The sequence below is a fragment of the Tyto alba genome, unplaced genomic scaffold (genome assembly GCF_018691265.1).
Source record: "Tyto alba isolate M040663 unplaced genomic scaffold, T.alba_DEE_v4.0 Super-Scaffold_13, whole genome shotgun sequence".
NCBI classification, from domain to species: domain Eukaryota; kingdom Metazoa; phylum Chordata; class Aves; order Strigiformes; family Tytonidae; genus Tyto; species Tyto alba.
Window position 1 is genome coordinate 24,091,013 of NW_024881275.1, and position 25,790 is coordinate 24,116,802.

Below are 25,790 nucleotides of genomic sequence, written 5' to 3' on the forward strand. Positions count from 1 at the left end.
CTGAGTTTGACTTAGAGTGAATTGCATTGAAGTGATGCTGCAGTTTCTGTTTGATGCCACATATGTATAGTTTTTGTCTGAACCATGTGGATTTGCAAGGGTTTAACATGCTGAGCAGAAACCCTGGAAGCTCTGGAAAACATACTTAAGTTTATACTGTGAAAGTTGGTGGCTGGTGAACGCTTACTATTGTCATCATAAGGCAAACACTTTGACAGCACTTGGTAATTTCAAGTCTTGACAGGTACTTTTAGGAAATTGTTCAAGAGAACAGTAAGTACAAGGGTGTGTACCATTATTAAAATCACCTTTGCAAGTAATACTAATTTGAAGTGTTTCTACAGTGCTTTATAACCTAACAAAATCAGGAAAGGCCAAAATGGCCCAGAAAAATCTTTCTCTCCCTTTTTTTTTTTTTTTAAACATTCTGGTGGGGTTTGAACAAAATTATGTATTGGAATAAGTAAACAGTAGTCTTAGTCTCTGGATGAAAGCCATCATAACAATTTATGCTGTTCTGCAACCAGCGGAGGAAAAGCTCATCAGTGTATTTGCATGACTGTATGTTCCAATACTTCTTGAAAACTTAATTCACATACGTATTTTACTCCTCTGCTTTTTGGAATAAATGCTATCACTTTGTCTTTCCCTGTGGGAGATGAGTTTTTAGTACATGACAGTAGAGTAAATGTACCATTTTTACTTAATCCTGCCTCCTGGGATATCACTTCATGGCCCAGGAAGTTAATACTTTTCTTGTTTCAGATGTGGTATACCAAGTCTGGAATGTGTTACATGTTTCCAATTGGAGAGAATGCCAGAAAAATTTCAGGAAAAGAAGAAATAATGTTGGTTTTCAGGTGTCCTAGATAGAGCTTTATGTCATATAGCAAAGAAATTAACATAATGTAATAAGAAGAGCAGATTATTTCTGAGTAAACTGAGTGCTTTGTATGAATCATGTTTTCCGTATTGTATTGGAAATTCTGTGCAGGTTGGATTTTGGTTTGTGTTTCCACACACTAGCTACCTTTATTCACACTGATGGGTACCCTTCACAGGTACACCTGCTCATCAAGAGGAACCGGTTGATATTTTTAGTCCCAAGGAAGTGTTGTTCTTCCCCTTGGTTGCCCTTGGTAATTTCTTTGTTCTCCCTTTCACTAAAGTTGTCTGAGATTTGTCTGCAAACTTACCAAAACAATATGAATGTGAACTTCCCAGTGAAAGGGTGGAAGTGGACATCCTGATCTCCTTGACAGATGACAGACATGACAGTATAAGTGTACAGGTCCATGTCCTCAGGCTACCTTAAAAATACACTGTGGAGTGCATGTGTCAGCTATATTTATGGCTGCTAAGTTTGTTGTTTACATTGTTTCACTTTTCATAAAGTTGATGAATTACTGAGTAGGAGATATTTATGCTTACTGTCTTGAAGTAAGGAGCTTCACCTTTCCTGTTTCGTAGTGTAACTTCTTACACTGCTTCATAACTCTTCTATGAGAACATTTCCTTTATATTTAACTTCTTTATATTTTTCCTGCATGCCTGTTGCTGTTGTGTGCAATCATGACTTGGTATTTTGGTTTTATCTTTCACTACATGTATTATATGTTTCTCCCTAAAACTGTTGCTGTTGCCCCTCCATAAACAAAATACTGCCCTTAATATTTGGCCATCTGTGAGTTATCCTGACATACAAGACTAATGATATGAACTAGCTGACAGAAACTCTTTTTCAGTGGTGTTAATCACTGGATCAGTATTTCATTGTCCCCGGAGTGGACCTGTGCTGTGAATTCTGAGCTAGAAACATGTTAGGCTTTCTGTGAAACATCGAAGTATCAGCATAAAGTTAGGAACCCTTCACCTGTGAGGACTGCACAGAAGGATTCCCTGAACACGACAAACAATTGCAGAGAGTTTTAGAAGATGAGAAAAGTGTGTTCTCATGCAGTTTCCTTTAAGAAAACCGTGAGATCCATCTGATGCCTGTGCACAGCTCCTGGTAGCATAAATGTCTGTTGAGCAACCTTGCTGGAAACGATCCAGCAATACAGGTGTCTGCCAAAGCCCCTCTTCCCTTCTCCTCCCTCTCCTCCCCCTCCCCATGCAGCAAAACGGAGCCTAATCACAATGGGTGCACTGTGTAGAAGTGGGTAATCGAAGGGGTGCACAGCACACCTCCTGTGCTTTGCCCATGTGAGTACCACGGGCTAGGTTTCTTAGATTTCTCTTTCAACTAAGGACAGGAAGCAAAATAGAGGAAAACACGCTTTGATAGATTGTATAAGCTGGGAACATAAATGTAGCATGATGCAGGAGTGAGAGATGTGGAGCTTTTTTGCCTGTAGGTACCAAGTACTTCTGTGCTGTTCCCTGCAACCCTATGCTGTTTCCTGTAACAGCGCCTTTTACTTTGGTTGCACTGTGTCTGAACATGCAAGTGAATGATTTCACTCCTTCGCAGAGTTTATGCAAAACTTCTGTACTTGTTACTTTTCATGTTTCTCTTTCACCAAACCAGAAAGTGTTTAATGTGCAAAACACTTGCTTTCATTATTTTTTGTTGTAAGAGAAGGTCCTTCGGAAGTCTGAAATTTTTGTTTTGAGGGACTTTGAAATTTCAGTTCTTTCAAGTCAGAACAAACCCCCAAACTGTGTGGTTAGAAATGATTTGCACATTTCCAAGACATGCCTTCCTCTGCAGTCTTGCTTAGTCAGATGAAGAGGCCCAGCTCAGCCGAAATCATAAGGTGAAGTTGGTAAACTTTTATTTCTGGAGCAATACTAACCACTGATACATGCTAGAGGAACTTAAGGGCAATTCCAAAGCACATAATGCTCCCTATTCTGGTGGCTGAAACTTGTCTAAATACAAGATTTTTGTGTTCTTTTAAATAGTCTCAGATAACCCTGGAAATAAACTTTATTTTTTTAATCTGCTTTTTATAAGTGTCAGAAGCCTGAATAGTAATTACATTAATAAGGTGGTTCAGTTGTACCCTTTCTTGCCCTATCACACTATATTCCTTCTTAAGTTACAAGTTCTAGGCAGGAACTTTTAATTTGATTTATTCCTCTTGCAGTTTCTTGGGAAGATTGAACAGGATTTGAAGAGAAGCTCCTCCCATTCTGAAGTCCAGTTTAGTTTAGATTTCAATTCCAGACAAAACCAGCATTTTGATCATGGTTATGGTTTAAGAATTACAAATTACTTTTGTATCACTGTCATTTACAGCCACTTAAGCCAGAGTAGTAGTGGAGGGTGGAGGTGAGCAAGTGTTAATGCATCATGGTTTTGGTGTCTTTTGGTTAGTTGGGGGTTTTCTTGGTTTTTCTTAACCACTTTCTGAGCCATCTTAGAAGGATTGTAACATTAGTTCAAGGCTTGATAGCAAAATCTTCAGTAATGGACATTTTGAAGGAGAATTAGGATCAAAATTCCCACATAAACTTAAAAATTCTTTGCCACTTAAGGTGTTAATGTCAGCTTTTTTTGGTAAGCTCTTTAGTCTTTTTTTTAATTGGTTTAATATGAGGCTGAGATATGTTTGTTTCGATCGTGACATGCTTTACACAAACTGGCACAGCATTATTAATTCTAGTTCCTGATTTGTACAGTGTTCTTAAAGATTGACCTTGTGTAACCAGTAATAATATGTTGTCTGTTACCTAAGCTATGGTTGGTATGCATTATGTAAATATATAAAGACAGAATATTTCCTATTGTAGTTAATAATTGATAGTATCTAGGTATGTGCCTAACCTGGCAAAGAATAATGTTGGGAATCAGTAGCTTCAGAGCTAGTGTTATTATTTCTGTTATATGTACATGTGTGTGTATTACATGTACATTCAGTGTGCTCTGTAATGGGGCAAGATCCCTCTTTATGCTATAACTAATATTCATTGCAGCTAGGAAGAATGGTGTGTGTGCTGGCTGGCTTCCTGCTGTGGTTAGGGCTTTGGGTTTTTCTTCATTTTCTGAGCCTGGATTGGTGGGAACCAATACATGTCTTGTCATAAATCACAGCATCTAAAGCCTGCTCTGAGTCATAGGTTTTCAAAATGTTTTTGGTCTGCAGACGGGTGCAGTGCTCCATGGAGTGGATGTAAGTCTACTGACAGTGGCCTTCGTCTTTGGAGTAATCCATGAACTTCACAAACAAGGGAACTTCTGGCCCCCAGAGGGAAGAACTGTTGTTTGAAGCATGTGTCTTCTCTTCCGGGTGGACTTGAGCTTGCCCTGCCTGGGCACTGAGCTAGCTGGGCACAAAGCAGCTCTGAGCCTGAAAGCTGTGGAATCGCGCTGGCACAGCCCAGCAAGCTGGGAGCTGTTTGCAAAGGGCAGCGTGAGCACTCCTGAAGTAGTATGTCAGCTCTAGCAGTTACGGAGGCATTTTGTGGTTAGGCAGGGCAATGACCCCTCTGACTTGTCTCCTTTGAAGGCTTTAGCAACATCCTTTCGGTCTTTAGCTAAGTTGGGGAGGGTTATGGTGGAGCACTGTACCAATTACCAGCTGTCTAGTGGAGATCTCAAAGGCCTTGCCACGTCAGTCTTCTGGCTGATTTGAGAGGCAGCATAGAACAGGTAAGGGTTGTGGCTGCATGTTTGGGTGCCTGTCTATGTATAACCTCGTAGTATAGTCAGGCTATCTGTGTCCCTTGTGCTTGTCTAGCTCTCCTCCCATGGGTAAAAATGGTGGTGAGGCAATGGTAGTGTGAGCTTTAGAATGTTTTGGAGACTGCAGGACACACTTTTGAAGCATTTAAAAGGAGAGGAATAGTTTGTGTTTGTCCTCAGAGTCTTTTTAGTGTCTTGACTTTTTTAGGATTAGGAGAAGGTTGTCAAACAGCTCAACAACTAGATACTGCTGCAAGGGTTATGCCCATCCTTTTGCAGCCTCTGGCTGTGTCATCTTGCGTCTCCTTTGCTGGTGCAAGCCACAGATGTGATCAAAAATCACCATACAATAAGTGGATTTCTGCTTGCTCGGTGAGCACAGGTGGCTTCCTGACAGACTAGACAAACACCAAAGCTGGTTCAAATAAGAGAGGAGATCTTCAGAGTGTGCAGATGACCAGAACCACTCTGGAAGAGGTGAGCCTTCACAGTTTACGATGCCTCACCTTTAGTACACTGGGCACTCTGAAAGCAAGAGGATGAGTAGCAGGGAGTAGGCGTGAGGCACCAAACAACACTGAGTAAGTTTGGAATTGTAATTTCCTATAAATCATTAGTAAAAGTACAATAGGTCTTTGTTTCTTTTGGTTCAGATACATGAAAATAGTATGAAAAAACTCCAGCTAACTCTCACTACCTGTAAGATATTAACAGTTGTTAAAGGTGCTAAAAATGTTGCCTTTTCTTAGAAACAAAAGGTCATGGTGTTAACAGGTAAGGTCATCCTTACTTTACCTATACAATCCATTTATTTCCTTGGGGGAGAAGGATTTAGCCTGGAAGATACTACTGCCTTCAGTACTGCTTAATTCTTTTATATGCATTTATAAATTGTGAGGGTAATCACAGTACTCTTGCAAGCCTTAAGTGGTCTTAAAAAGTAAATGGAAGAAGTCCATGTATACATGATGTGCTGTATGCAGTGTCATTTGACTTAGTTGCAGTAAGCTACCAAATCCTTTGCTGAGAAGGTGAAAAATAGTAAAAGAATTACAAAGTGTCTCCTCTGTATTGGTGAAAGACTTTGGAGATTAATGTTTTAGGCTTTCTTTCTCTTTGGTAAAATTTAACTGTGGTGTTTGATTTACTACAAGCATCTGTTCTGAGGCAATAGTTTTCAGACATGCTTTTCCTTCAAATTCAAATACAACCTGAGTGTGTTATCGGAAAGCTTGTTGGTTCATCCCCTGATTTTTAGGCAGTTGTTTCATTCTCTAGATTTGAATTCCATAACTTGTTAAAACATTGGATCTATAAGGCTATGCTGTTTTTCTCCTGAGTGCCTTTGATTGCTACTTAATAAGTATAGATGTTTGAGCATGTATTTAATAATAAAAATTTTTCTTTTACCAGCTGAGATGAGCTTTCTTCCACCTTAGAAAATAATGCCTTCACATGATGGAATCAGTAATGTTTTCTGGTCAGATCTTTCAGTCATATGGCAATGTAGCTATACTGTCCCTCTCTTGGACACTTACTGATTTTCATGTGTTATGTGCCTTTTGTTATGTATGTGGGAAAATTCTAAAACTTTACCTTAAAAAAGAAGGAAAAATGGACAAGTAGAACCTATTCCCTGATGGGAATCCTGAATTCCAGTGACATTCAAACTGGGCTAATAATAAGATATGGCAGAAATACCTTATTTAAAAGTCTCTTTAAAAAAACCCTAAAACACCGCTGGCTTCTCCCTGCTCCTCCCTTTCCCCAACCCCCAAGCTCTCTCCTCTGAGATTATGTAATTAAATAAATTTAAGTGCAGCAGAGGATTCTGTGCCTAAAAGTAAAATTTAGGAGTGGACAAAGAAGGAGCAAGATCTTGTATATTAAAAATGAGTCATTGAGTTCTTTCCTAATAGAATTTAAATTGACTCATCATATTGCATAAAGTTAGCAATACCACAAGCCTGATCTGATACTATTCTTTAAAAGTGTACTGGTGACTATAGTTGTGTGAGTTTATATGAAATCACATCAAATGACAGTCTGATCTAGAAATTGTATTGTAAATTAAATCATAAAATCTGAAGCCACATTTATGTTATGTGTAAAATAAGCAAACAAAAAGTACCCCTTGACATGTCTTCTTTAAAACTTAAAAAATGTGAAAATGCAGTAGATCTTTCAGTGTGTAGACTCTTGTTTGTGGTTGGTGGAGGAGAAAGAGCAATATGGTTACTCTTGAAAATTCTAGTAGAAATAGATTTTTCTCCTTGACAATCCTCAAGATTCTCCAGGGAACTTTTTTTTTCTCTTTCCAGTTACTTAGATTTATTTTTCTGTTGCAGAAGAGCTTCAGTTTTTGGGCTTCCCGTTTTACTTTTTATAAATTAAACTTATTTTTGCTCAAAGTGAAACCCCTTGTGAATTCTGCAGAGAGATGAAGATCACTATCAAGCCTGAAATAGTATTTTAAGGAATTGTAGGAATATATTTATGGGACTATTCCACTATATAATTTTATGCCATGCATGACAATCTCAGATAAATCCTAGTTTTCAGCATTCTCAGTGGCCATATGTCTTATGTACTACTCTTTCTTGTTGTTCTGCCCTAAAGAGGAAAATGTGCTTCTGAGAGAAGGCTAGAGGATGATTTTCACTCCTTGGATATTCCATGGGCTTGTTACAGCCAGCCATTAAACTAACTAAAATAATTAAACCAACTAAAAATTCTCCATATAAGAAAATAAGATCATGTGTATGTCTCCAATTTTTTTTTTTGTTTTGTTTTTTTTTTTTTTTTTTTTGTTTGTTTTTTTTTTTTTTTTGGTCAAGGAATTAAATCTCAATTGTTACAACCACAGGTATAAAGTTCTGTCATTTTTACTGTTATTTGTTTCAAGGTGGAAGAAAGGTTGCTTGAGCAGGTAATGTGTGATTTTGAGAGGCTGCCTGACAGACGTTAATGGAGATATAATTGGTTTTTGTTAGAGGTGAAATTTTGAATTCTAGAGAACATACCAGATTAGTTCACAGTTTGCAAGGTGCTTGCAGGTCACCATACCTTGTTAAATGAAGAGTGGGAGAAACTTGCTGGAACACTTTACCTATATATGCATGGCACTGCAGAAGTATAAACTAATGCAAGGGCATTCATTTCCTAAAACCAGCTGCTGAAAGTGGTACGAATCATACCCCCTTTATAATTCACAGATAGGGGAAATGGATTTAGGTCTCAGTTTTGTTACAGACAGTATTGTATCGTGCTGAGGGTTCACACTGAAGTCAGCGTGACTATTCATTCTTTGTGCAAATTACAGATGCAAAACTGAGCAGTTAAGTTTACTGAGTGAGAGGAATATGGAAGTGTATTTTATGTGAACATATCTGAATGTTTAGCTTTTTGGAAGCAAGCATTGTGATGCGTCTGTTGGGTCTTCTTGTCTGTTGGAACTGTTTTGTAGTTTGTTTATGTCTGACTTCTCTTTCATCTCTCCCTGCCTTTTTCTCATGTCTCCTGTACTGACTGCCAGTTTTCAGTGATGAGGTTTTAAGCTTTGAATATTCTTTTTTATTGTCTTCCTTAAGAGATTTTAAGGTGCATCTTGTGGCTTTTACCTTTGACCTTTTTCCTAGTATTCTGAATTATTCTGGAGTTTGCTAATTTATTTTTTAAATCTTGCCTTCCTTTCATCTCCTTTATTTCCAGTTTTCCCTTGGTTCTTCTCTACATGTATGTTTTATGCTTCTCTCTGTGTTGTTGCTTCATATTAGTTTATCAAAAATCTTGAGTTTCTTTTTTTCACTTATTCTTGCCTTTTTGTATACTGCTAAACAGAGCCATGGTAATGTATTTTTGCTTGATACCTGAGGTGCAGTTCAAAAAACAACAGAAACATAGTATTTGAAAAAAACTTAGTGCTTTTTAATTAGAAAAAAATCTGGTATCTATGAATGAGAATGAAAGAAAAGAAGTGTTTCAATGATCTCCTTTCTCTTCTGTTTTTCTGTATCTAAGGAATCAATTCTTTAAATTATTATTTTCAGGCAACAAGAAACCTAAAAGAAAATCTCTTTTAAATGAAGAATTCTACAGAATTATAGAACCTGCTTTTCTTCATGTTGATATATTTTTTATGTGCATTGGTATCATAGAATCAATATGAAATGGTCAGTTCTTATGTTTAGTAAATGAAGATTCACTTCACTGGCAGAATCTCTCATAACAATATTGATTTATTTTGTTTTCAGTGCAATGAAACTTCCTTCTTTTTTGAAGCACGTAACAAGATAACATGCAAACATCTCTGGAAATGCTGTGTAGAACATCATACATTTTTCAGGTGAATGATGCAGAAGTTGTGGTTTTGTAACAAAAAGGAGGCAGACTATATTGAGTAAGAACCTTGTTATACCGACAGAATGGTATAGCATGTTTGCTGCCTGAAAGCACTTTTTTTCTCTTGGTTATAGAATGCTTTTAAAAGCTGATGTCTTCCTTTTTCTTACAACTATGTGAATCAATAATTTTAAAATTGGGTAGTTTGGTGGTTTCTTTTGTCTTAGAATTATTTTTGAAACAGTATCTCAGGTTGCATAAAGTAGGCTTAAAAGAAGTATCAACAAATGTATATGGTGGGATTTAAGTTGCCATATATGTTTTTACGTATTTAACCATCACATTTTCTGTAGCAGCATTGACTTGAGTGAAGCGTTTGGATTTCAGATATTGCTGTTTCCTACAACACACAGAAATTTTATTTCTTGCTAGAAAATTCATTGAATTTCCGTAATGTTTTGCTTACCTTGTGAAGCGTATAAAATGTTATTCGGTATTACACATCTCAAAACACTTTTTTTCACTGTTGCAAAAAGACTAACAGGCATGTGCAGGGATGTCTGTTAGGAACTGGTCGATGGGATGCTTGGGACTGGCTTTAGCAGTGCTGTAAATGAATAAGCTCAGAATCCCTCCTGCAGTCTCATTACTATGACATGATGTTTTTGCTTGCTCCTGTGAAATATTACACAAAAGGCTGCTGTTGCCAGCAGTTTACAGTAGACCCTGAAATAAAGAGGTGTATAGTCAGGAGTGCATAAACATGTGGCTTTGTGGAGCTCTCAACCCAGTAACCTCTGTCTGGAGGTAGGGATGTAGAAGAACTAGCAGAAATTTTTTTTAACCTAAAGTTTGTATTTCTCTTTTATTTTCTTGGGAAGGGGACTGTAGTTAGAGCTGTCTATGTAACTTACTCTGTTTTATTTTTCAAACTACATAGAGTGCCAGAGAATGAATCAAACTCTCTGTCAAGAAAATTCAGCAAGTTTGGATCCATAGGTTATAAACATCGGTACAGGTGAATTTATTTCATTGTTTAAACTTCAACTAATTCCTTCTTCATTCTTTCTTTTCTCCTCCTTTCTTCCAATGAAAGAAAAACCCCACCCAGACTATGACTCAAAGACATTCTGCTGACAAAGCATGAATCAGGGCCATTTTAACAGATTCCCCTTGGGAGTCTGGCAGTTTTGGGACAAATGTGAGTTACTTCTCATTCTCCAGATCCCCAGAGTTGGCTAGGGCCTGCTGTAGCCTGTAGTGAAAGTGAGAGCAGCCTTGGCAATGCTTTAAGTCAAAATCTCCTTGTAAGTCTAGAAATTATGTTCATGTCCTAAAGGGTTTTTCCTGTCAACTGGGGAATACCAAAATGAGGAGGCATGTTGGCTGCTGCCTTTCTTCTGGGAATTAGGAGAGGACTGGTGCGAAAAAGCGTATAAAAGTCTGTAACTTTGATGCTCTTCTTTACAGCTGCAGTTGAGCTATGGTAAGGGCTCCCAATCCAAATGGTTATGTCTAATCCTGTAGCAGTACTACTAGAGCAGTGCTACTGATTTAAGAATAAAAGTAAGGGCAGATCTGAAGGGAGGTGGGGCTATCTTTTCTGACTGGTATAGCTGGAAAAATTGGATAAGCATTCAAGGCTGCAAGCCTTGAAAGATGCAGTAAACTTCAGACTAAGAGTGTATAGGAAGCCCTTAGTCTCACTTTTAGACTGAGTTAACCAAGCAGTGTGACATAAAGGGCAGTTAATATTGTGATACAGAGGAAGATGTGGCAAGGAGAGTAGGTTTAAGATCCTCTAGGTGCTGTGCCATGGAGGACTAACAGTGTATAGCATGTAGTTAAAATTGTAAGATGTCAGAAATCCAACAGTTTTTACTGAGCATTACTGAGACTTTATACTTTTAAGTCTGTTGAAATGTCAGGGTGTTTGTCTAGTGAGTAAAGCACTTGATTTGGTAATTGGCGTCCTCTGTTTTAAATCCAATTCTATCACTTTGGCTGAGTAATTTTGAGCCAAATAATTTATGGTCTGGTTTTTAGAATTGCTTTAGAGTTGTGTATTCAGTGAACCTGAAAGTGAGGGTGGAAAGCAGCAAATCAAAACCACATCTGAAAGCCAGACCCCTTTGTTTTTCCATTTTAATTTTCCCTGTTGGTCAAGTGGCGATAAAACCAGTTTTTCATCTTTTGTAGTTATTTCAAAGCTGCTGGGTAAAGGGGCCTTATTTACTATAGTGGCAAAATCTAGATAGAGGTATTTTCCATGGCCTGCAAATATAGCAGGTTTGTTTAGGTTTACTTTTGGCTTATCGGTCTGTCTCTCCTTTCTGTCTGTATTTCTACCATAATTCAAGAAATACATGGAATATAATGAGTAAGGCTGACAGTCATTAGTTAGGCAGTTCTTTATCACTGCCTCTTAGGAAGGCTTTTCTAAAACCAGGAAAACCATAATCCCCAATTTCTCCAGCAGCTCCTGGATTGGAGTTACTATCTGTGGTAGGTAGTAATAGTAATGGGTAACAGTAGCTCTGTTACACTTGACCTCAGTCAGTCAGAATTCACAGTCAACTGATTGTTACCATTGGATGTAGGATATTGCTTTTAAGGAAGGTGTTACTGATGGAGAGGGATAACTATGCCTGTTTTGAGCTTGAGCTCATGTGCCTGAATCTGGACCATCTCCAGCCAGGATCACTGGTGTGTTTCTGTCCCATCCTCTCCAACGTATTTCATAATAATGCAGGTTATTTGGGTTATCACATTATCTGACATGATCCAGCTTCTGCTCGTTGTAGATAATACAAAAATGATTGTACTGTCTTTTGGTTTGTATCCTGAACCACATTATCCCATCTGTGAAAATGGACAGGAGTTCAGTGGATTCCTGACAGAGTACTGCAGATGAGAGTTTCCTCTTTTGACCCATTTCAGCAGATTGGATCAGGGCGCTGGTGCTGTGGAGGAGAAAGCTTTGTACTTACCAGGACCTTCCAATCAATTTAAAAAAAATACTATGAAGCAGTTAACAGTGACATCTGAGTTATTTCTGCTGATGGTGCATTTAAGTTCATGTTCCTTTTAAAATAAGTTTCAAGGGTGATCTGTGGTATGATCTGACATATTGGGATGATGGTCATGACTGACAGCTATGTTTGTAATGTTAGTTTTGTCTAGAAAATATTAAAGTATATATTTCACTTCTAGTATGAAGTGTTCAGTGTTTTGCTGCAGTGATTCTTGAGGACTCCCCCTGACCTGAGTGGATGTTCTAGTAAATGTGGGTTGTGATGTCTAGTTGCACTATATTGATTATAGAGTGCTAATGATAAATAGCGATAATCAATTGGTGATTGACATGTTAACTCTTTCCTTGGAATTCAGAGCAGCAGTAACAGCATTTTCATGTACTTTGAGAATCTTCTCTTTGCTTATCCATCAGCTTTGCTTGTGCCTATCCTCTTTGGCTTTGGCCCCTGTTGTAGCACCAAAAGCAGTGACAGTGTTGTGTATCTGTATATATCATTAGCTCAAAGTAGAAACAATAATCCCACCATTTGACTCTCTATGTGTGGGGACCATAATATTATCTTTTGAATTTTTTTTTTTTTTTTTTTAAATCTTCTAGGTACTTCTCATTAGGTGGCAGACAGTTTTCAGGAAAGCAATTTCCTTGTTTTAAGATTAGATGCTTTTGTTAATATGTGAAGGTGTTAGTGTGAATGGAAGGTCTTATCACCAGATGTTTTGTTAAAACTGATTCTGGAATTTGCAAGACTGGCATGGTTGCCACACTTAAAAGTTGAACAGAAGTGTTTTCTGGCTAAAGTGGGAGCAAAAATCCCATTAAACAATATAAAAAACCAGTGTTACTGTGATGTAATGACAGAATTTGGGTTTTTTTTGTCCTTTAATTATTTTACAAATTTTCCAGAGATAAAAATTCTACACTGCTAGCTACCCCTGTGGGAGTGTTGGTGAAAATACAATGAGTATTTAGTGGAGTCTATTTGCATAACTCAGAAAATCTACATATGTAATGCCTGTATAGTTGCTTGGCACTTGCTAGTAAGATACCTGTTTACTTCTAAGTCATCGAACTGCAGGTGTTTAAGCAACTGGCAGTTAATAGCAACCGTTACTTCTCTTATGTAGTAAATTTTCAGAAGCAAACATGGAGTTTGGGGGACAAATATGAGACTTGTTTTACATTTTTGTTAGGAACACTATATACTGTTTAGTCACATGGAGACAAATATTAAAATGAGCACAAAATAATTTATTTAAACTTAATAACTTCTTTAAATTGTGCAATGAAAAGCCTTACTGTAAACAGCAATCAGGACTTCTACTCAATTTATTATCATTTGGGCCTTTGCTAGTGAGAGTACTGTATTACAATTTGCATTGCACAGTGTTTCCCATGCCCTTTCGGATTGTCATTCCGTGTGGCAGAGAAGTAGCCCCTTATGACTGGAACTGAGCAGTGTTAAATACGTGTTTTTCCAGGATGAAAACTTATAAAAAGAATTCAGGAAGTAATTAAATTACTTAAGAAAGTAAAATGTTAGAATATTTGAGGCTACAAAAGATCACACTATCTTAGCCTATTCCTAATAAACCAGCATTTTGGTTTAGTTGCTTAGCTCCTCTTGAAAATGCCAGATATAGAAGAAGTTGGAACAATCGGTTGATACTGTCAAGGCCTGATTAAAAACAAAAGTCAGTGTAGTGCTATTCAGCAGGAGAACCAGAGCTAGGATGAGAACACCCAGCTGAAACCCCATGCATTTTTTTCAGTCTGAAGAGCCTGTCTTTCTTTGGTATTTTTTTCCAAGTGTTTTCCCCATGATTTTGTTGTATTTTCAAGTGGCAGGTCATCTTCACAAATGACCAGAGACCCTTCTGTGCAGCTCCCGCGTCCTGACCAGTGCATTGAAAGAAGTCGCAGCAAGACTTACCCCAAAAGAGTTCAACAGACAGGTAAGTCCTTCTCTGTTGGGACTGTGGAGAGGTGTCTCCTTTGGTCTTTGGTTCATCTTGTTTTCAAGAGGTGACTCAGAACTGCTGCAGTGTCCTCAGGGATCTCTCAGAATGGATTCTCTCTTTTACATTAGGTCAGTATTTATACCTAACCTTAACTGTATTGAAAAACTCCAGCTTTGTGGATAAAAATAGAAGATATGATGCGGATCAAACATGGTAAAACTCCATGTTTGTAGATCTAACGTAAAGTATAAAAGGGAAGTTTGAAAACAGGCAGTGAGAACATGTGTTTTTTCAGCAGTCCTGTCTCTCGCTAAGGAGTTTTATACCTTTGTGTCTTGGTTGGTATCCCATTGTCTCAGCTGCCTGACCCAAGGTGTCTCCCTTGTCTTCTCAGTTCAAGGGCAGTTTCCTTTTATTTTGATACTAAGTGGTACAGAAGTTAGTGCCATGCCCTCTGCAGTTTTAACATACTTCAGATATGTGAGCTGGAAATCTGTTTTGCATGCTGGAGATGTCAGAGGAAGCTGGAAGTTTTTACAGGTGGTAGAGGAAAAATACAAGATTAAGTACAGATCATAGGAGCCATGCCCAGAGTAATGGATGTTTCCTGAAATTTAGTAATAGAGGTAGAAAGCTTTTCTAATGTCAAGCTCCAGTTTTACACGTGATTACATGTGTATGCTTAGCTTCATCTATGGCAGCAGTCATGCAGATTTCAGTTGAACTCGTGCATGGAGTTAAGTATATATGTATGTGTTTTCACAGTTTGAGAAAAAACTGGGTTGTCTGGGCTTAAAAGTATAAGCAAGATTTCTCTTTATCATGGGTTATTATGGCATTATAAACTTTTAAGAGTCACAATTTTTAAAAAGAGAGCAGGTGTATATATCTGAAAGCCTCCTATGTTTATTCATCTTTTGACTCAGAAACAAAGTTGGTGTGTTCTGCCTTTTAGCTGCAGTGTCTTGAAGTGTAGTGTAATTAGATTGCCATTTGAAAATACAAGCCGTTTACAATAGATTTTTTTAAAATTTTATTTAGTTAGGTGTAAGAAGAGAAGGATTGCTTTGTTTTCTGATTATGATATCTTTTTGGTGTGTCTGCAATTGTCACTGGATGCCTAAGAGGACAAGAAGCTGTTCACCCTTGAACCTGGTGACTTAGGCTTTTATTCAGCTGGGTTGTCCCATTCTGAGGGTGGTAGTTCAAGATGAGCAGCGTTTCACACCTCATTAGTACCCAGTTCAGTTGTGCAAAAAATTGTGTGGCTATTCAGTGGCAAACTTGTGAGCTGAAACTCAGTCCTTAGTTGAAAATAATGTTTGCCTTAGTGCAGGCAGTGGAAGTCAGTCTGTATTGCTGCAGAGTTGTGTATGTTGTGCTTGCTGATTTTTTTTTTTTTTTTTTTTTTTTGTCTCTGACTGGAATTGTGAGGAAAACTGAAACCTTCCTTTGGGCTGTCTGCTGATGTAACATGATGCAGAATTCTCTGGTCAATAGGTGTTTGTTTTAGTGGATTTAAATACTTTGTTTTACTTTAAAATAAAATGCTGCTTTTTCACTGTCTTACCCATATGTATTTGTGTAATCTTTATCACGCACCTGGTTTGTTTTGCTTTTAATTCAATTTAATGACTACCGGTGTGTTCCAAGTGTGCAGTCGTTTTCCACTGGGGCAAATGTATTACCTCAAATGACTTTCAAGTTAAATTAATTTGTTTCATTTCTCACTTAAAATATGGGCTAAAGGAAGAGAGCTGTGCCATTCAAATTCCATCTTTCCCTATAAATGAGAGTATTTTTTACTCTATTTTTTCATTTTGTTTTGGGATATTCACAATGGTAAATATTTCATACTCTTTCTCTGTTTAAATAGGCTTTCTGATGCTGAAGGCAGATTAACACTACTTCTGCTCTGTGTCAGACACCATGTGACAGTCTACTGCATGTCACTAGGTTAAATCCCCCCCTTTTCATCTAAATAGGTTTTCGAATATAGCAAAGTCCATTTCACACAATAAATCAAGTCTATTTCATATGTTTTCAGCATCATTTGTTTAAAAATACTAACCCAATGTAGATTTTACTTTTATAGAATGATTTTTATCTCAGAAATGAACCTGGTGGTTTAACAGTTTTGAATTACTTAAAACTTCCCCTGACTGCAATGTTTGAGAGAATGATATGACATTTCTTCTTAAAATAAATACTCTTTTTGCATAATAAGGTTGTGCTGGTGGTAATAATTGATGGCTGGTCCTTTTTTCTTGATTTTGTGTTTCTAGTATGGTATAATAAGATTAAATATGCCTTGTTCAACATTTTAAACAGGGTGATTTTAGTTTGCATGTATTACATGTTTCTTAAGGTGTTTCTTGCCAAATGCCACTTAAATTGGGATCCAGGTGGACATGGCTTATAATTTAGCTTCTTGGAATGAAAATCAGAGTTCTATTTATTCTCCCAAAACCCAGTAACAACTTAAAAATAGTTCTTAAGCAGTAAATTCCTTCCACTTTCTCGGAGTTCAGCATCTTTCCTCACCTGCTTCTTTACTTTTTTCCCCCTTTCCTTAATACTGCGAAGTTAAGCATATGAAATGCTTACTTTCTGCAGCCGGTTCAATTAGCCATTCTGGTTTCGTTTTGTTTTTGTGGCACCAGCCACAACAGTGGTTTGGGGGGCAATTAGATGAACCAGTAGCTACAAATACACAGCTGTAGCATATGCAGTCTGCACTGCCTCCATCATAGAGGTGTGTGTGAAGTATTTTAAAGCCTTTAACCTTTTGGCATCTCATGAAAACCTTTTCCCTCATTCCTTCTTTTTGTGTACGTGTTCTGGTATTATAAGCAGCTACACAGTATGTGTTTTTTATGTTTTTTTTTTTTTTTTCCTGTCACCTGAAGGTAGAGGTTAGCTATCTTCTTCAGAGCTGAGCAATTAATAATGTTTATTTGTCTCATTGGTACATTATAGTATGCTAAAGTCATTAGGACTGCAGCTGCTTGGTGAACTCTGGGTTAAGTTTTAGAGTAGGTGCCAAGACCATGATAGAAAATGTTTCCTTCTATGTTTTCAGTAAAGATATTTGTGCTTTAAGAGGGATTGAAAGAGATGATGCTGTGAACAGAGAGAAGCCAGCTTTCTTGTATAAAAGCCACTGCCATTGACTGATTCCACTGATAAAAAAGTCAGTGCAGACAGTTTGACTTTATAGCATGGCAGATTATTTTCCTAGAATCCAGATTACAGTTTTTTAAAATGCAGTAACCTTCCTTTTATCACTTGCTTAATATGTTCCATATCTCAATTGTTCTAGGGTTAGTGGAAAAATCAGACCAAGAAACTTCAGTAGCTACGCAATCAATGTTTTTATATTAGTGCACTGTTTTTTTGGGGTGTATGTTAAGGTTGGCATTCAAGTTGGTGTTCAGTTGGAGAAGGTTTGGTTTTGTTTTGTAAAGTCTTACATGTGAGATATGCGTAGCTTGTTTTGTTTGCTTATTCTCCCTGTTTCAGCTGAGAGAGAATTACGGTTGCATTTTGTTCGGTTGCAAATTGTAAACTCAGACATGGAACAGGATCTCTCATTATTCTGTTCTGCCCTCTTAGGGCAAGACTGAAAATATTCAGCTTTCGCAACAGTGCGTTGGGTGAAAGCATTCATTATTCGTTTGGCTGAATGCTGCACGTGAAAAGCTTCTTGGGAATGTTCTATCTGGACAAACATTGATGTGACCAGACCTGTTGCTGTGGGTCTGAGTTTATTCAGCAGTGGAAAAAAACATTGCTTAGGGTTTGCTGTTGTTTGGTAGCTGAGGACTTGACTTGTCCCTGCCTTGCACACAGGGTAGTTGTATAAACTAGTGTAAAGTGCTGCTGTTCTGAGTTAAAAGCCAGGTGAAGAATCAAGAATGGGTATTAAAATTACCGTATTGTCTGTATTATAGTAGACCCTAAGCAATCACTGGCAGTCACAGACCCTGCCCTGACTAACTTACATATTACCACAGACACCTATAATTACCCTGCTTCTCCAGCGTCAGTCCTGGTACCTGGAACTGTTGGTCTGGTGCATTCAAAGTCACAAATCTTTTCCCAGAAAGTTGTGAGATTGGATTTGAAAGTTAAATTTTAGAAAATGCATCTCAGGGGTAATTATATGTACTTATTTATTTACTTGAGTTTTATACTTTAAAGTTTATTTTAAAACCCATGTTTTGTAAAAGGACGGATGTGACTGCTTCTGCATTTCATGTATGTGGTGTGAGATGCACAAACCCTTGAGGCTACAGGTTTGGAAACTAGTTTGGAAAATAAACATTATCACAGAGTAGGCAATGCTAGTGTAGACATATCAAAGTCCATTAATTTTTATCGGCTCTTATTAACACACAGTGCAAAACATGAGCTCTTACTGCATGTTTTCCTTTTGATCACACTATCTTTTGCTCTCATTAATTTAAATACAAACCACACTTCTAGATAATGTCAGTGAAATTACATTAGTTGATAAGAAGCAGGCATGACAAGCTAATTAGACTGCTGGGCTCCTGAGGTTTTGGACATTTGAGTTTTTAAAAATGTAATAGTCTATTTAAATGGAATGTGCAAATCGGCATCGAGATGGGTGTACAAGGGAATTGAAGTGTGTGCATTCACCTTATTGGAAAAGTTCAGTGCAGTGCATGCTGATAGTAACTTATCTGACAAAAGATAAACAGTCAGGAAAGCCCACTACAAGTGAGATGTTCAAGATTTCTGGCTATCTAAGGTATTTTTGAGAGGCCTATTACCTTGGCATGCAAGAAACAGTGATATAGATAAGTTATTGCAATGGAGTTAGTGTTTGGACATTTTTTCTGAATTCTTTTCTTTTACATTAGGGATACTGTATCATATTGAGGTATATGTAGGTAGAACAGTACTATAGTTAGTAAAAGATACACAAGGTGGAACATATTTAAGACAATTATTACAGTGTCTGTAAGTGTGGACAGAAAGCTCCTCATTAAGCTAGTTATTTGTGCAGAAGAATTGTCCAGCAAGAGGTTTTTTTATTTTTTTAAAGCAAAGTGAAGGTCCTCATGGGCATCACTGGAGTCAGGCACAGTTAGTACGAGGTCCGCTTCAGTAGAAACCTGTTCTGTATTTCTGGGTAGATTCTACCTGTGTGTGATAGTCACTGTTGTCTTTTCTTTGGTTTTCCCTCAACTAAGTACCTGTTAAAATAGTAGAGTGTTAACCAGGGAATTCAGCAGTGAGAAGGAGCTGCTTCTTTTTTAAGGATTCATTAGTATTGGCTGCTTCAAAAACTGAGGTGCCCAGTGTAGGGTCTGCAGCACCAGCCTTTGTGCAGGGCGCTGAAGGAGTTGAGTTTCTGCACTCAGGTGGCCTGACTGGGCGTCTCATAACCCCCCATCACCTGACACCCAGAGGTGACTGGATGTCAGCAGAATGGTAAAGCTATTGCCAAACATAGCAAAGGATCAGTTCTGGAGGTGGCCATTACTTTAGTAGCATTTGACCCTTGGCTCTTTTTCTAGCAGTTGTTTCAAAGATATGACTTGTTGGAGCATGAGCTCATACTGCTCCATGAAGGTATGAGCCCTCTGAGAGGCTTAGTTGGAAGCTACCTCACTTACAGTAATATGTGAAGTACTGAAATTATTTTATTTGAAGAAGTAGTATCTTTGCTGTTTTCAGTACTTATGTGGGCCAAGTTATAGTGGGTTATTGTATCTTATGTATTTGATGGCCTAGGAAAGACAAGCTAAATGTTATTTGCATGCAAAAAAAATACAGTCAGAAACCCTGAGATATCCTTATAGTTTAACATGTTGATCTACGCAGTTTTCATTTCACTACTAGTACCTTCCTTAAAGGTGGGAAATTTGTGCTTCCTGTTCTTATGTGCTGTCATCTTTATTTGTGATTTTTGACTGTAGGAATCCTGTTTTTAGAGGTCAGAGGAAGAACTTCTGTAGCAGTCTTCTGTGGCCTTAATGAAGATTGGTGATTCTTTTTCTGATCATTGTCTTATCCACATTAGTTCTTTCTTAGTTTATTGTTCAGGAATTTTGTTTTTTTACCAAGCAAATCACAGTGGCAGTGTAGCTATTGCTTGAAAGCAGAAAATAACTGGACAGATGTGCAGTGCTTCAGAGAGTCTGGAGAGTTAGTTGTCTCTTTTTATATAAAATAGAGGATTCATTCAGAATGCCAAAACTTTACTTTCCTTTCTGTCTGTGAATCTATGCCCATTCTGCACTTCCTTCTTCAGAATATTCCAAGTTCTTCCTAGTGCTTATGCTTGCATAAACAACAAAAAGTGCCTTGAAGGAACAAATACCATAAAAGACAGGACTGAGGCTGCTCCCCTGCCCTGCCATGCACTAGTCTGAAAAACTAAGTAGGGAAGGGAGAAAACTACATCATTAAAAGTGGTAAGGTCAAACACTTGAAGGGCTTTGCTGAGTTGCTTAAGCAAAGGTGACTAATGCCACTTGAGACCCGCTGCAGTGTATGAGGCATCTGCAGAAGTTGCTTTGTTGTTTTACTTAACATCTGCTTCTGGAGCTGTTAACAGCTTTGTAAGAAATGACTGAAATTGCCAGTTAGGTGGAAGGAGAATGTGCGAACTGAAGAAAAATTACAGATTAATGTTAATAGCACATCATGGGAACTAAAATCATAGGACCAGTAACAACAAACCTGTCTTGATGAATTTAATTATTACTACATATTAAGCTGAACAGAACAGGGTTTTTTTTGTTCTTGCTTCTGAGCTGTATACATCTGTAGAACATAGTCTTGTCATGCCACTTTGACATTAACCCAGTATGAAATACCCAGATTCTCTTCACCCTCAGTGTTTCTAAATAATGAATACACAAATTTGTTTCTTTGAAGACTGTTATATGAGGGCTCAAAAAGAGGGGAAAGTGCATGTTTCTCCTGTTTCTTCAGGTTCCCTTTCATGGCTCAGGTGGGGACTTAAGCGCCAACAGTGCAAAAAGTGCAGGACCAGATGGAAAGAGTATTAAACACAAAATTGGAAACTAGGTTGGTAACTTTCAAATAATGGCCAAAAGTTTCTGACTCATTGAAACTGATGCTTAGCTGTCGCTGAGTGTTAATCTTTATTGTCTCTCTCTACAGGATTAGTTTCCTAATCCATTGATTTACAGTTACTATTTTCCTGGGCATAGTTTAGGATATATTAGTGTTGTGTTGCACTGTGTTGCTACACCAGTTTGAAATGGCTTCTTAGAACAAACATACTCATCTTGCTTTACCATCTAATCTAATGATTGTTTTAGAGGCCACAGTTATTACATTGGAGATTCCCAAGCTTTTTTATAGCCTGTGTTTTCCTCACACCTTTCTTCTCATTGGCGACTGAGCAGGGAGTTCCCTTCTGGTGGCAGTGGCATAGTATCACTTTGAGAACAACAGCTTCGAACTCCCCTGTCTCATGTGGAAGAGTAATGAATGTTCTTGTGTCTGTTCCGTCCTGTCTCCCCAGCCACCAACTTTCTTGTGTTGTGGTATAACTAGAAATAAGGATAAGACACAAAAGTGTGATCCTTATACACCCTTAGCAAGCAGAGCACGCACCAGATGTCTTGTGTATCATTTTATCCATCATGCTGCACTGAGTTCAGTAGGTGATTATGCTCAGTAGGTGTGCAAGCATATATGCTACAGGACTGTTCTGTTTCTGTGGTTTTTTTTTTCAGGATCTAAGAACATGAGCCAGATTACAACAAATGGGGAAAATGAAGGAACTACCAAAATTATTGCACCTTCCCCTGTGAAAAGGTATGTAGACCTGTAGTACCCTTCCAACTTTTAAGAGATCGTGTATTACACTGGATAGAGGAACATGTTTAGTAATTGGTAATAATATATCCTGCCCTTAAGTTCAGGACCATCTGATCTGCTGACAACGGTCAAAGAGTATTGCCCAGTAATTTGTATTAAAAAACCCTGATCTGATGAACTTGGAATGGGGGTTCCAGGTGACACAGAGTTTGGAAACCCAGAGTTGTGACAAGTTAATGGGAAGGCAAACATTCTCAGTTTTAAATATGAAAAAAAAAAAAAACAGATAATGACCCAAGTGGTGCTGGTCAGGATAGTCCTGTGAAGTCCTGTGTGTCTCTACCCTGGGAGCTGTGGGCTGTCTTGCCGAGCCCTCAGGGCCTGCATCTCCTGCCTCTGCGCAGGGCAATCTCTGCTTGGGATGCGTGTGCAGGGAAGAGCCTGGCATGGCCTCTCTTCCAGCAGTGCTGTTAATCTTGCACTCCATTACTGTTAAACCCAGAACAAAGTTCATGAGTGTTTGTGACTGATCCTTAGGAGCACTGAATTGCCGGGGCTCCTCTGGACTTGTGTGGTCTGAGGTGTTTAATTATCGGTGCTGAAGTGCACATCTCTGGTTCTTAGGGATATTTGAGAGAGAGAGGTGACGCTCAGATTCAGAAGGGGATTTATGTCCCCACCCTTACTTTTAGGTGGAATTTGGGTGCCTGAATTAAAAAAGAGTGATCTGACAAAACAATGAGTCAAAACCTCAGCACCTAACTTTTTAGCTTAATAGCCTATATGTCTGTCTCTGCATGCCCAGTAACTGACAGAATTTTTTTGAGCTGGGTAACTGGCCTTATCTTTGCACTGAAACTGTGGGCTTCACATACAAGGTATCTGGATTGACCTCTGAGAAAGGGTCTAAAACATTTGCTGCAGATACTTAGTACATAGTGTTGCCTGTTGCCTAATGTTGAGAACAGTTGTCTCAAAAAAAGAAGAGCCGAGTTTAATTGATTCCTCAAATTGAGGGAAATTGAAACCAGTATTCTAGCCCTTAGAAAATAATACTGGTCATGGGTTAAAAGAAAGTTTATGATTTTGCCACTCGGTCATGCTGAAGCTAGACCACTGATCAGAAAACAATATATAAATACCTGTGGGGAGAGTGCGAAGAGGACAGAGCCAGGCTCTTTTCAGTGGTGACCAGAGGCAATGGGCACACTCTGAAACACAGGAGGTTCCCTCTGAACACCAGGAAATACTTTTTTTGCTGTGAGAGCGACTGAGCACTAGCACGGGTTGCCTGGTAAGGTGGTGGAGTCTCCATCCTTGGAGATAATTCAGCAGCCATCTGGGAATGCTTCTGGGCAACTGGTTCTGGGTGGCCCTTCTGGAGCAGGGGGTTGGACTAGATGACCTCCACAGAACCTTTCCAACTTCAACCCTTCTGTCGTTCTGTGATTTGTTAGGAGAGAGAAAGGTACAAAGCAAGAGGTATGCTTATTCCATAGTGCAGAGATGATCGTATTGGGCAGGGATAGGAGCCCATCACTACAGTTGTGTTCCAAATGCTATCTATAAATTTATAGTAATGAACTGTTAAAAAGAAATGGATAGGCAGGTTGTAGAGCAAGAATCAAAGCAGGGGGCTCTCAACATGGCAGATTCAAGGTTTCTGAGTATAGTTTCTTACCTTGACAGTTTAAAAGCAATTCACAGGCTGATTCTCACTGAGTCATGGTTTTAAATGATGTTAGTCACTTCCAGAAAAAAAGTGTTGGAAGTTGTTTTTCTTGCATGCTTTCTATTTTGAAATTGATTTGTTTTTCTCTGTGTCTTTGTCTGCACATGTAAAACACCTTTCAGGTCTTCCAGGCTTAGTATGCATGACAGGCAACACACCTACTTTGTGAAGCATTTACAGTTTGGTAGTTTTGTCCATCCTATGTATTTCTTATATTAATTGTCAGTCATGCTTACAAAGCATCTTTCAGTAGCTCTTATAATCTGAGTTTTTGTAATGTAGCATCTCATTCACTGTTAAGATACATAGTTGGTCACTTCTGCATAAGTGGTATAAATTCAATGTAAACCATAGAACCCCCCAACAACAGTAATCTCATGTGAAATTCAGGTCCTGACCTTTTCAAATACTTCAGATGAACTCAGTCCCTTTTAAAACTGCATTCCTGGAGATAATACTAGTATGTGAAGGGCTGCCATGCTCTAGCTCTCTAGCTGTAAAGTGTGTGTCTGCTCTGAATGAATAATGACCTAAGAATCTAATGCAATGAATTCACTTCCCAGGATAATTTCCCTCTCTCATTTTTAAGATTTGAGGACACTATTAAATTTTTTTTAAGCCCAACTTCAGTCTAAATATTCAGTAGTTTATGCTCTGCAAATCAAATTGCTTTTTGCAATACAGAACTGAAACCTATTTACCTGAGTTACTTCCTTAGTCTGTAGTAAGCACATATTTTTAAGCCTGAGAATAGATTGTATGCACATATGAGTCAATAATTAGTGGGTGCAGTATTAAGAAAATGATTTACCTGATAAAGTGTAATTTAATTTATTTTCCTGCTGACTTAGTGTAGGTTTGCATTTTGTTCACTATGTGAGAATTAAATTATTAACTCAGTGACCTGTAGTAACCAAAGGCTGAGGCTAAAAGTGGATTAGTGAGTTAAGTAGCCACAATTCCTTCATAAAGCTGAGTCTGTCACCTCCTGCTCTGGGCAAAGAACTCTGGCTTGTGTCCTCCTCTCTGTAAGCATCTGTAAAACTTTTTTCTGTGTAACTTGCGCTTTGGAAAGATATGTTACATTAATTCTTGTAGTGGATTGCTGTCAGTAATACTTCTTGAATAGATTAGTGGAAATCAATGTGTTTGTCTAGTTCTGTACCAGGTGAACGGCGTGTTCATGTAGAAAATGAGCTCTAGAGATGATGATGCAGGAAAAGCATGACAAATCATTGGTGATAAGATGGGTCCAAAAGCATGCCTCAGCTGGAAGCCACCTTCCAGCACTTGCAGTGGCAGTGAGCAGGCTGTCTAGGAGTATTAATGAGTTGGAAGTTGTAAAACCTGACACTGTAAAAATGGTAAAAAATAAAGGAGGAATTGGAGGATCCTGCTGGTTTTCCTCCCCATCTCCCATAGGTACAATGGAAGACTGGTTACAAACACTGATATAAGCCAGGTGGCTGTTTTGACTGTACTGGTCACTGACCTTGCAGCAGTCAGCGAAGGCAGCTCTTTCACAATGTTAGATCTATGCTCAGTGTTGAGCAAAAAAAAAAAACAATAAGGAGTTACTGGCGAAGGAATTAGAAGAATATGCTACTCTATGAAGCTGTGGTCTGTCATGTTTTGAATAGTTGCCACCTCTCCCTTTGTAGCTCCCATCTTAAAGAAGGTACTGTAGATCTGGAAATATGGTGGAGAAATATGAAAATTATAATCAGAGGTATATGGTGACTGCTATACTTGGAGAGGTTAAATAGTCTGTGATTCTTTCACTTGGAAAAGAGATGAGACAGTTGTTAAAAATGTATTAAAAACAATAATTATGTGGTAGAGTTTGTGATGAGGGAACTGTCATTCATAGGACTTGGTTTTTTTCTTTCTATAAGCACAGAACTAGAGAAGAACACAGGATAGAAGGTTTGAAACAGGTGGAAGTTTTGAAATAAAATTAAGTAATTGTTTGTGCCATAGTTAAAGCACTGGAGCATGCAGCTACTAGGCACTATCTATTCCAGAAATTACAAAATGTCCAAGAGGCGTTTGAGTAAATCCACTGAAGTTCCATCAAGAGCTATGTAGACGAAAAAGCAGATAAAGCCTCTTGTTCAATAAACTATGAACTGCATATTGTGGAAGACTGTGAGAGCAATTTGGGTTTTTGCCCTATTGTTGGACTTTTTGCCTAAGCATCTATTCTTATTTGTTCTGAGACAAGATGGACCTTTTTTACCTTTTTTCTGAGTCAGTGCTGCT

The 25,790-nt window shown here is 38.2% G+C and overlaps 1 protein-coding gene across 6 annotated transcripts in view; it reads left to right on the forward strand.

Annotated features, from left to right (window-relative positions):
* EPB41L4A (erythrocyte membrane protein band 4.1 like 4A) overlaps nucleotides 1-25,790 on the forward strand; it is a 138,728-nt gene that overhangs the window by 82,509 nt on the left and 30,429 nt on the right. For 5 of the 6 annotated variants that reach the window (XM_042787991.1, XM_042787993.1, XM_042787994.1 and 2 more), the window contains 4 exons: nucleotides 8,884-8,975; nucleotides 9,912-9,989; nucleotides 13,848-13,960; nucleotides 21,712-21,793. In XM_042787991.1, coding sequence (XP_042643925.1) covers nucleotides 8,884-8,975; nucleotides 9,912-9,989; nucleotides 13,848-13,960; nucleotides 21,712-21,793 — 365 coding nt within the window. The remainder of the gene's footprint in view (nucleotides 1-8,883; nucleotides 8,976-9,911; nucleotides 9,990-13,847; nucleotides 13,961-21,711; nucleotides 21,794-25,790) is intronic. The other variant, XM_042787992.1, reaches the window with a different exon arrangement.